Source organism: Frieseomelitta varia, unplaced genomic scaffold, assembly GCF_011392965.1.
Source record: "Frieseomelitta varia isolate USP_RPSP 00005682 unplaced genomic scaffold, Fvar_1.2 scaffold_130, whole genome shotgun sequence".
Classification (NCBI taxonomy): domain Eukaryota; kingdom Metazoa; phylum Arthropoda; class Insecta; order Hymenoptera; family Apidae; genus Frieseomelitta; species Frieseomelitta varia.
Window position 1 is genome coordinate 265003 of NW_025108973.1, and position 12339 is coordinate 277341.

General features: G+C 30.2%; 1 protein-coding gene across 1 annotated transcript; it reads right to left on the reverse strand.

Annotated features, from left to right (window-relative positions):
• On the reverse strand, positions 1 to 9413 carry LOC122528953 (E3 ubiquitin-protein ligase TRIM71-like). Its single transcript, XM_043654625.1, has 7 exons — positions 9305 to 9413; positions 4572 to 4755; positions 3964 to 4230; positions 3347 to 3655; positions 2824 to 3114; positions 1979 to 2524; positions 1 to 923 (listed from the first exon to the last, which is right to left on the reverse strand). Exons 2-7 carry the CDS (start codon positions 4680 to 4682, stop codon positions 342 to 344), a joined length of 2106 nt encoding a protein of 701 aa, XP_043510560.1. The 5' UTR covers positions 4683 to 4755; positions 9305 to 9413; the 3' UTR covers positions 1 to 341.
• Positions 9414 to 12339: the final 2926 nt, after the last annotated feature.

A 12339-nucleotide genomic window follows, 5' to 3' on the forward strand; every position in this document is an offset into this window, starting at 1 on the left:
TAAATAGGAATATTTTTTTTTTTGTACTTGGCACTTAAAATGAATTTCTATACACAATCAATAGGATTATCCTCCATATCCTAAAAAAATTAAAGAATGCAAAATAAAAGTAAAAAGAGAAAGAAGCTTATATATATGTATAATGAACAGGCACATATTGCTTCTAACGAAAATATTGCGCGTGACATTTAAAATTCGCAGATAGCCAGCGTTGGAGATAATATTTCCAATTGATTGTATACAGTATGAAAATCCGTAGTTTTGGGTTTTCAGATTAAATCTTTACGTTTATTAGCACTCGTCCTTTTTCGTTTTATAAAACCGATCGGCCGATTGATTATTTAAATAAGAAGAACTCGATTATTACCAAAGTCTACAACAACGATTCTACCATCAGGACATAAAGCTATCCCTGATGGTCTATCCATTTCGTCTTCAGCTTTACCATAATTACCAAATCGCCATTTTAATATTCCATTCGAATCGAATATTTGTATTCTATGATTTCTAGAATCAGCTACAATAATGTTGCCTTCGTCGTCGATTACCAGACCTTGCGGTCTTAAAAATTGTTTAGAAGTACCTGAATTTTCGCAATCAAAAATTCGGCTTTGCATAAAATCAGCATCAATGATAATGAGTCTGTGATTGTTAAAATCTGTAGTAATAACATTTCCTTCAGGGTCAAAAGCTACTCCGCGCGGTGAGTCGAAGTGCTTCCACATGCTTGCTACTGATTCGAAACCATACTTTCGGAGAAAAATACCTTCAGGACTAAATAACTGGACGCGATGATTTCTAGTATCGGATACAACTATTTGGCATTCGGAGTTTGCTGCTACATCCCATGGATAATTAAATTGACCATAACGGCTGCCTTTCTCACCAAAACATAGAAGGAATAAGCCATCCATTGCCAAAATCTGAAAAATAATAATTAGTTTCGTAAGTTCTGAATAATAAATAAATTAAATAAATCTAATGATTTATATCGCAATTTATAATGGAATCAAATTATTATACATTTTTTTAGCTGCATTTTTGTAATTAAATGATATCCTACTAAAGACGAATAACAATTTAAATGCTTTCAAACTTTAAGTCAAATCAAAGTTCGATCAAAGGATAATGGAATAAATTAGATGGAAAATCGGGATCTATTATTATTTGCAAAACAATTTAAAATTTCCCCGCGGTATTACAACTATACATTGTCGAATTAATGCATAAACAAAAGATGATAGCGATGAATGTGTTCTGTTCTGGTTGATACTTTCTATGATACTTTGTGAGCATTGTGATCTAATTTTCAACTAATTATATAATTATTAATATTATTTAATATAATTTTATATTATTAATATAATATTTCTTATTATAGGATATCTTATTTGTAACACATCAAGATATGAATATATAAATGATATTTTCAAAAATTTGTACTATTTATAAAATCACATACTAAGAAGCAGCATACTAGATGGGATTAAATCGGATATCCAATTTTGGATGAGAGTTGGATGATTCCATTATTGCTTGATTGCTCTTTTTTTTATTTGATAATGAAAATAATAATAATAAAAATAAGGAAGGTAGTTGTATTTACTGCGGGGAATATTATGATGAGTCCAGGTTAATGGAAGATGAGTATAAGTGCTTTGGGTGGGCCTCTGAAGAAAGTATTGACTGAGCATCTGATGATATGGACGAGTGTCCATGTTATAGATATTAGGGATGATATCGGGTACCTAGGCGATGAGGTAAATACATATACTTCTATATATTATCATTATTTTTAGGGTTATTTTTTGCAAAAATTTAATAAGTTATTGTTTAATGAAAGGATTGTTTTAACGAAGTATCTTTAATTTTTGTTTAATCATATTCATTATATTATATGTATATATATGATGAGAAAAAAAGAAAGGAAGAAATATATATATATATTTCTTTTTTTCTTTTTTTCATTACCTATTACCTGTATACGATGATTATCTTTATCAGCTACAATTATGCGACGACGTGCATCGACTGCTACGCCAGCCGGACGATCAAATTGTCCTGGTCCAGTACCGTGAGAACCAAATCTTCTTATAAGCTGACCATCTTGTTTATATATTTGAATACGATTGTTCGATCTATCCGCAACAATTATATGTCCGTCTCTGTCGCATGCTACACCCCAAGGTCGGCATAGATTATCCATTGTATTACTATTGTTGCCAATGATTCTTAGAGGTTTTATTGACAAGTCGCAATTGCGATTTGTCCTAACTACAACTGGAAAAGTGTTTGAAGGAATGGGTCTTCCTATTCCCAAATTTAATGCAATAGTTTGCTTAATATGAGGTGAGTTTCCACGACCTCTTACAGCTCGTCGATCGCCTATAGGTCCTGGATTGTTCACTATAACTACTCCAAAATTCGCTATAGAAGTTAACATCGATGCTTCTAATCCGTTAAAAGAAATCCAGTTCTCTTCTTGCGACGGAAGAGACTGACGACTTTGTTGTATTTGAAATACCTGTATTCAATGAAAATAACACATTAGATATATGGATACATATTTTAAAATGTTGAAAAGGTATGAAATTTTTGTTACTATATTAAAATTCACGAATTTGCAGAATAATTTTTTTCAAAGTTGATTTTTGTGAAAAATATTTATAGTGATTTTTGTTTCTTTATATAACATTAGAACTTTATTACGAAAAATATGATCAATTTGTTGATAAATATTCTGTGCTAATATTGTTAAAATTAGTGGTTTTTAGTAATAAAAAATTGAAAAATATTAGAGAAATTTGATTCATTAATTAATACCTCCGCGGAAGTCATGTCCTTAGTAAGCAACAGGTTTAATGGATTGTTAGTCAAAATATTTGATTCTATCGCTCCGTTAAGTTTTTCAACAGCTATAGATAATCGAGCCAATCCATTCTGAAGTCCTTCATTTCTTACTTTTAGCGCAGTGAATTTGATAATCCTAGCTTTTTCAATTCTATTTAATAATTCTTTTTCTCTCGCCTCTAAAGCAGCAGCTACTCTTCTTACGCACAACATTACATCTGTAGCTGCTTGTCGCGTTTTTTGCTCTAATATTTCTATCGCCATCTGTAAAGTAAACAATACATTTTATAGTATATTAGTGTAGGTTATTTTGGCGAATTCCCTGTATTTAATTTTTCTTTGAAAGATTTTATCTAATTATATTTTAATATAGATGTTAATAACATTAAATATTCTTAATGCAAAGTATTGATCAATTATTAAAGCAACTTCTCAAAGGATAACATTACAAAAATAATATCATTTTAAGAGAATATTTCTACAAAAGAAATGCTACCTGCGTAGCGTCTAATTCTTCTCTAAGAGCTGAAACTCCAAGTTTAGCTTCGTTCAGTATTTCTTTCGCTTGAGTGCTAGCAACTTCAACGGCTTCCATGAAATTAATCATAATATGTCCTGGATGTTGTTGGAATCCACATTTAACACAAATAGGTCTGTTACAGGTTTGACAGTAAAATTGCGGATCTTCGTGATGAATCTCGCAAGGCATGGGTAAAGTTTTAAAATTGAAACTTGAATTATTGATGATTGGAGGATTCATTATTTCCGATGCATTAAGAAAATTGTAGTCACCGTTCGGTATATTCTGTATAAGAAAAAGAAATAATTTTTTCAGCATATTTATAATATTTTCCTATTTGTACACGTCGTTGGTTAAATTTAATTATTTTATTGAATAATTTCCTCTTCAAGTTACTATACTATAGTTAATAGTTACTATAGTTAAATAGAGAAAAAATATTTTGATTAATATATGTCTTTGATAACAGACTCTATATTGAAGTCTGAGTGTTTTATAAATTATTGATAAAAATATTACAACGAATTTTAAACGAAAAATTACATATAGAATGTATTTAACTACTTAGGAGAAATTAATCAAAATATACTTACACGAGGTTGTAGATTTGTAGAACATGAACATATCGAGTCAATACAATCTTTACATCTACTGTGAAAAGAATCTCTGAATTGTGAAAATTGAGTATTGCGAGAAGTCGGTACATTGAAATCGCCGTTCACTACTTGTAGTATAGTACTAAGTAATGAATCTACACCAAACTCATCTGAGTGAATTTGATAATTACTATCCTCAGATGATCCAGTGCCCGGTGAACTAGCATTAGAATTATGGGTAATTGGCAATGGATTCATCTGCGTCTGTATGTAACAAATCGAAGAATATATAAGAATATATAAGTATAATAGTGAGATTATATTATATTATACTGTATTAAGTATAGCATCTATAACGAAATGAATGACGAATGAGAGACGTAAAATATACTAAATGTAAAACCGAGTCCATTTCCTGGCATTATAAGCCGAAACAAATAAATCTATCTATTTATCTAACAATGAGTATAATAGAATAAAAATCCTGTATTTCATAATAAATCATCACAGCAGTATAAAGCATTTAAAGCAGTACAAAGCCGCAATATGAAGAATTTAATAAATTAATATTTTACTGTTTTAAAATTAAGAAACAAATTTAGTACCTTCGTACAGAGTAGATCTACTGCATTCGTATTTGATTCCGTTGCTGGAATGTCTTGGGGGAATTTTCCAAAAAAATCCGCTCCATGATTATAACTTTTATCATTATCCATTGTAAGATAGTCGTAAATTAATACTGTACGATAAATTCGATATGGAGCTGTTGTCTTGACGTGACAGTTTTATCTAGAACAAAAAATGATTAAAATTAAGTCTGATTTTAAAATTAATTCAGTTTAATCGACATATTCTCCTTTATTCTTTTCTTTAATGTACTATTCATTTTGGACGAAGTTTTCAATAAATAATTCATGATACTGTTTCATTTTTCTAATAGAAATATAAAACTTGTAAATTTACATTTATATAAATTATTATAATAATGTATGAAATTCCTTAAAAAAAACCTATCGTAACATTAAGTGTTTAATAATTTAATAAATCATCAAATCAAAATCATTATTGTCATTGTTACCATTATGTAATCATTCTATTTCTATATCGCCCCATTGCAAAGTAACTGTACTCTGATTTACACTCGACTCCTACGTACATATGTAAGTACGTCACGAGCATAATATAAGATTCCGTATGTACAATATACTTTTAAAAAATTGATAATGTTTATTTCTTCACAAATTTAAAATGAAAATTTATTTCTGAAAATATTCTTATTTTGAAATATATATATATATTTATAATAAACAATGAAAAAAAAAGAAAAAAAAGCATTCGGTTGAAGCAATGATATTGAAAAGAGAAAATTGTAAAGAGAAGTACATAATTTGTAACTCTATTTTGTTCTTTTTAAAGACCATTGATTGATCTCTTTTTTATTTCTTTTTTTTTTTTCTTGTATGTTATAACAAAGCGATTTAAAAAAGTCCATTAAATCCCAAAATGGAGTGATCTTCCCCCATAAGTTCGCCAAAAATTTTATTTCACGTTTCCCTTATAATCTTTTAATGGAACTTCAGGCAATATCTATATATGTATATAACATATCTTCTTTTTTTAAATCTTTATTCAAATCTTAGAACACATTAGAAAAGCTTGACCAGAAAAAGTTGGGATTATCCTATGCATAATTTGAAAAATTAATGTATCAATAAATGTCGCCTATGATACTGTAAATATCCGATATATTTGCAATGTCATAATTAGCAACTCAAATCAATCAAGGAAGAAATCAATTCATAAAGAAGTCAACGGAAAAGGATTTTGAATCGCACGGATGGCCCTTTGATCCAGTTTCAAAGCCGTAACACCCCTGCACAGCTGGTTCAAGGTCATCGTACAAGTCCTCAACAGGGAAGAACCGAGATACCCTTTTCAGTTTGGGGATCGAGAAGTAGGGTTCTACTTCCATTGGTGGGATCTCGCAGAAATCAATAACATTAGGAAATTCAACATAAATACATATCGCTGTTTATGTGATTTGAAATCAGTCAGTCTCTAATCGTAACTTTTCAATCCGTTAATATGCTATTGAAATATCGAAACTCATTTGACGGCATCTCTAATTCGTAACTTTATTTCATTGTAACATTTATCGAATTTTGTGCTTTGTCTATAATTCATTATAAATGATTTCAAATTCCTAGAATTTTTTTTCATTACTAGTAGGTACGGTGCAATTATTTGATTGAAAAAAAGTAATAAATTAAATGATTAAAAAAAAAAGTAAGAGAAGAATGAAATTGCTTTATGGGATAAAATTATCTTTTTTAATGAGACGATATAGCTTGATGGAGATTACGTATTTTGTCTATATTTCTTTAAGTGTTAGTTTGCATGTTTATTACTATGTTATTTTCTATTATACTTGTATCATTACTGTCAAGTAATTTATGCTACAAACTATCGAAATTAATGCGAATTTCGTGCCAGTTTAGAAGGTATTTTTCCGGTTGCATCAGAAGTTAGAAATTACTAAAGCAGTAATTAATAAAGTATGATAAATATTCTTTCAAAGTAAACGTGTTTCTCTTTAGTTATATTTCAAAAATTACGTAATAAAAAAATGTCAATCATTGAACGTATTTATTACAAAATGACTTATGAATCATTCATGTAAAAAGCTAAGTTTATTAACTGTTTGTTAAAGTTTTACGATAATATCGTATTTGCCGAATGTTTCGGCATAAAATGTAGAGATTAATTATTCTCAAATATTAATAGTCTGCTAATAACTTGCTTGATAATTTATCGAAAATTTAAACTCTAATAAGCAATAAACTATATGAAAATAATTATAAATATATTAATTAAATCAGAAAGAAGTTGATAAAAAGAACTTTATTTTAAGGAACTTATTATTATAAATGACCATCAACTAATATAATAGAATATTTTCAGTATTATATTTATATAACAATTTTGTTATACTTCAATATCCTGTAAACACGTCTCATGCTCATAAATATTTCTTTATAGATTAAACGTAACATAATTATTCTATAATTAAAGAGAGTATGAATAACATTATAGAGATAATATGCATTTAATATACAAAATTAGTTACGAATTTTCATTGATTCATTTACCTTTTTATAATATTCTATTTCAATCATCTGTTTCTTTATAAAAATTACTAGTATATAAAACGTAGTAATAATTTTCAGTAATTGAGAAGTATATATTAATGTATTTTTTCTTACCATGAAACTACTTTAGAATTTTAAAAAATCTACTGATGGAATTAATAAAATATTTTGGATGGAATTAAAAATATATCTTTCCATAATTTTTGTATGCTTATATTAATTTAATAAAATCAATAACATAATGAAAAATGATGCAAAATTTACTGTTTTAATGTTTCATAAAAACTCTTTCAGTATGACTGAAAGATGTCAGAATCACAGATGGCTTTTCTATGAAGGACATTTGGTTTACTACAGTTTCGGCCGAAAGCGCTTGTTTTGGTCTGCAAACTTTCCCTTTTTCCGTTTTTCCAGCAGCAGTTAGGGGGTGCTATCCTTGAAATTGCCATGACGACCAAGGTTAGACTTGCTATTCTTTTCGGGGATCGAAAAGAAAGAAAAAGTGAAGTATCTGTCATTTTCTAAGATCTTTCCCAGAGACGGGTAGCAACAAGAAATACTGAAGAATCGTAAACGCAGGTAGTAATAAACTACTATATATACATTATACATTATTTTATGAGGTATCTGCAAAAATTTTGTGCGAAATTCATTTTTAAAATTTGAAATTACATTTTACAGAAACGTGACAAAGAAAGGGTGGGAAAAAAATTATCAAGATTGTCTGTTTGGATTATTAAATGTATACGTAATAGCATGTTTCTTTTGCAAAAAAAAACATTCAGAACTGTTTCCTAAAATTATATATTTATCTTCAGAATTTTGCATCATTTTTCATAGATTAATTTTATATATATATATTGTATATTTATAAATGAGATTCAACAACTTTTATTTTTGGTAGATTAATTAATAAATAAATTAGAATTGAAATAAATATTAATAAAATATTGCTTCTCAAATTTGCTCTTAAGCAATAAGCGAAATTATGAACAATTGTTATTTTAATCTTAAATTTATGTTCTATTATTAAAATTTTCTATGTTGATTGTATGAATATTCTACAGAACACCATGCTTAAAATGTACCAAGAAAATAATAAACAATAGTAAACGTCGAAAGACATTTTTCCACTTTGGACTCTGATAAGATCTATTTTAATCGCTTTGTTATAACGTACAAATATAACAGAGTATAATAACAGAAAGAATAAAAAATAAGATCGGTTGAATTCCTCTTTTGTTTATATATTAGTAGTACATTTTAAACTAAAGCGATAATATAGTCTACGAAAAGAAATAGCTTGTTGATAAATTACATATTTTTTTCAAGGTCATTGCGGTCCGACCGCAATATTTTTATTTTTACCATTATTTGTACACGTTGTAACAAAGCGATTAAGGAAAGTCTCATTAAAATCAAAGGTGAAGTGGTTTTTCGATATATTCACCAATACAATAAATAAACTCATAAATTTTTACTATTTACAACCTTAACAAATGCTACGTATATATCAGACAGAATATAGCTGAATATACCAATTAAATTTTTATTTACAAAATATTAAAAATTGAAATAGAACAAGTACTGCCAATAAACAAAGCGTAAATATAACTATAAGAAAAGGGATTTATTTCTTAGATAAGAGAAAACATATGCGCGTGCGCATCTATTGAGCATTATGTGGGTGTATATACATAAATAAACTATAAATTGTTCATAATTTCAGTTTACTATAATATCCACCTCCGTTAAATTTTTGAAATTTCCTACAACACAATCCATAATTCAGTTTGTTCATTTAAAAAGTTTCTTGTATTTAAATTATATTAAACAAAAAACTGTAAAGCTGTATAAAGAAAATAGAGAATGGTTAATATAAATCCGTTGCATTTTTGTTTGAAAAATAATTGTAAAAGTTACGAAAAGTTGAAGTATCATTTAGATGCACTTAGCGGACCAATGAAAACGAATACGACTTTCCAAATTTCATTTTCATTGTCGTTGGACAGCGCCGTCGTAGATACTTTCCCTCTCGTTCGAATTTCAATGTCGTCCAAGAAAAGCACTTTATCACACAAATACGAGAATGTAAACGAACACATGTTCGACCCGAGTAACAAGCAACTGCCAAATTTCTAATTACAGTTCTATGTCGTTCTATTCGACCATAACAATTGTAATAATACCTTTAAATTGACCGAGAATCAAGAAATCGATGAGATCGTTTTTACTTTCGTTCCATTGCGGGTATACGTCTTCGAGAGCATCGTTTATGCTTTTTATCTAACAATTTCCATTTAAACAATTAAAAACAAACAGGAAAGAAATAAATTAAAGAAACTAGAGACGTTAAAGTATTAAATACGTTAAAGTATTAAAACAAAATAAATACCTTCCAACGAAAAATGTTCAATAAGAGGAACTGATTTTCACCAATGCCGGTCGATAATAATTACAACAGAAAAGAAAGAATTTAAAAAAAGAAATCAAATATAAAATCAGAGCACGTGTTCCGATGTAGCGAGGAAAATATTTGTTTTTCTTCGTATCTTCTAATTTTCTACTCGTTGAATACCAGTCGAATTCACGCTTAACTTCTGTCGGAGACACTAAATTGACTATCACACGTGAGAAGACCGAAGTTAAACTAACCACCTCAAGACACCGATCTACACTGATCCGTCGAATTCAACCATCTGACTGAATTCCCGTTTGAAACTCGAATCCCTCAGCACCCTCTGCCCCTCTACGTCACTTTTCCTCTGCCGCCCCGCTCTACTTGATTTCGCCAGGCAAGCGAGCTTTCCTCGACCAATCGAGAGAATGTATTTTTACCCCCAGATTCGAATTGGTGATTCACACCCCCGCACTATCCTTTCTCTACGTTCGGACAACCAATACACAATACCTACTGTCTCTATCTCTCTCATCCCATCTCCTTACCACCCCTTTCCTTCTACTTTCACCCGATTCAACGTTCCCGCACGTGGACGTAAGATACGCAATTTGCGTCAAACGATTAGAGTTTATCTCTATCACTAATATCATGTATCATGTCATGAAGAATCATCGTTAAAGTTCATAATTTGTTCGGAATCGAATTGAAAGAGATCCGGCGCCTTGGGCTCTTCCAGTAGTCAATGTGACTACGCGGAAGTAGTAGCGCGCAACAATATGTATCCATATGCAATGAAGCTTGGGATCCAGTCGAACGTGTTATTCGCCAGGTGCAGAATAAATGAATGACCAAGCAATGAGGAAGAGCAGAGAAGCCTGTTCCTATCCACGCATGATTTTAATGCGAGAATGATGTAGCGATCGTATGCGAACAAACACAAGAGATGAAAAGTTTTCAGTGAGGAAAACACGATTACGCCGTATACGTCACTACTAGAGGAGTCATTCGGAACAATTGCACTCGTGTAATATACGTACGTGGCATTTGGTGGATCGATATTTTCGGACTTTTCTTACGAGGGATGAAACTTATTACTGTGACGGCATTCCAGGGCGCAGACAGTTTGATCGTAGGCCACCTTCACCAGAGCATACGTGTGCATGCAGTTACGTAGTCCAGCGCCTACATAGTCGGTAGAAGAGTTTTCCATACCAAGGGGTGGAAAGACGCGTGCGCCGCGAAATCATGAATGGAGCCCACCGCTCAATGCGAGAGGAGTCCAGCTATACAGTCACAGTCATACAGCCACTCTACTTTTATTTATATCCCTCCAACAATGACCTTCAGCCAATGTAGGGTTGATCAGACAAATCAGGTCTTCCGTTCTACAAAGAAACAGGTGTCATTACGATCGTCCACGATTTTTAGGTAACGATTGTTCTAACTAAATAACAGAACCTGGTAGCTCTTTATGATTCGATACTCATGTCGTTGGATCCATGTGCAAACTTTTTGATTACACATGGGGATTACACACAGTCACTGATTTCTGTTGTGAAGTATATTTGTATAGATATTTAAACACGATTTTATTGGTCTTTCTGGCCGAGAGTTGAATAAATTAATATTATTTTATTCAATTTTTTTTTTTATAATGCGAATTCGTTTTATGAAATTACTTTTTCAGTATTGTATATTCTTTATGGGAATATTGTATTAATTTGTATTATTAACATCTATAGATTGATTTAAAATTAACATTCTGTGGAAATTGCGTTTCTGTTAAATGTGCAAATTTTATTATTATATTCCTCATTGAACGAGTAAATAAATATCGATTTCAGTCACGCATATATTACAATTATTGACGTAAAAATATATAAACAGAGAAGAAGAAACCATGAATAATGAACCTGTTTTTCTCATCAATTTATCTAAACAGAATAATAATCGTGCATATAAACAAACTAAATAATTATTTGGTATTGGAAATTAGACTGTTTTAAAAAAATCCTTCCAAACTTAATATTGAAATAACTATCGAGAAAATTAATTTCTTTAAATGCTTATATGTATCAATGATGATAACATATTAAGTAAATATATAATACAATAAATACGTGAGTGGAACGAGCTGTTGCATTCCTGTATTACTCAATACAGAAATATTAATTCAAATTATTGTAATATTTTTACATAATATAAAATAATTTAATCCAAGACAAAGGCAATTCTTCCTTGATATTAATATGTAATCTCCCTTAATGTTAACATGTAAAAATAAAACTAGACATAAGACATAAATAATATGATGTAATGGAGAAACATTTTTATATAATTCGCGCACAATCAATTTACGAATTGATTAAGATTCGCTTTTCAAAAGATCGTCATTAATAAGAACATTGACGTATGAAAAATTAGCGCAGCTTCAGGTTTATGAATGAGTACCTTGGGCGTGAGGATCACGTGGCGGGGCACTGTAGCGCTTTAACGATCGAGAACACCCTGTTCCTCCCTTCCTAGAGCTTTATCACACACTCCCCTCCTTTCTCCTTTGATATGACCACATTGTACAGGAAGTATCATTTATAGGATCTGGGTCGGACCCGGGAAATTAGGATTCAGTGGAAACCAAATATGTAAAATTCTGCAAATGAAATGTTGTTTGCTTGTAAAGTTCGTCGGATATTTAGTAAAGAATTAACGCGGAGAGTTTCTCAAATTGTTTATAAAGCATAATTAACCGTCTAAAGGTTAACTGCTGCAGAAAATTAATATCACCTCTTTTCGTATGATGCTTTCAGCTCGCTTATTTTAAAA

Coding starts and splice junctions, on each gene's coding strand:
- LOC122528953 (XM_043654625.1), bottom strand. CDS start 4,682: ATGGATAATGATAAAAGTTATAATCATGGAGCGGATTTTTTTGGAAAA. Junction 3,115..3,346: donor AAGAATTAGACGCTACGCAG/GTAGCATTTCTT, acceptor TTTACTTTACAG/ATGGCGATAGAAATATTAGA. Junction 2,525..2,823: donor AGGACATGACTTCCGCGGAG/GTATTAATTAAT, acceptor CATTGAATACAG/GTATTTCAAATACAACAAAG.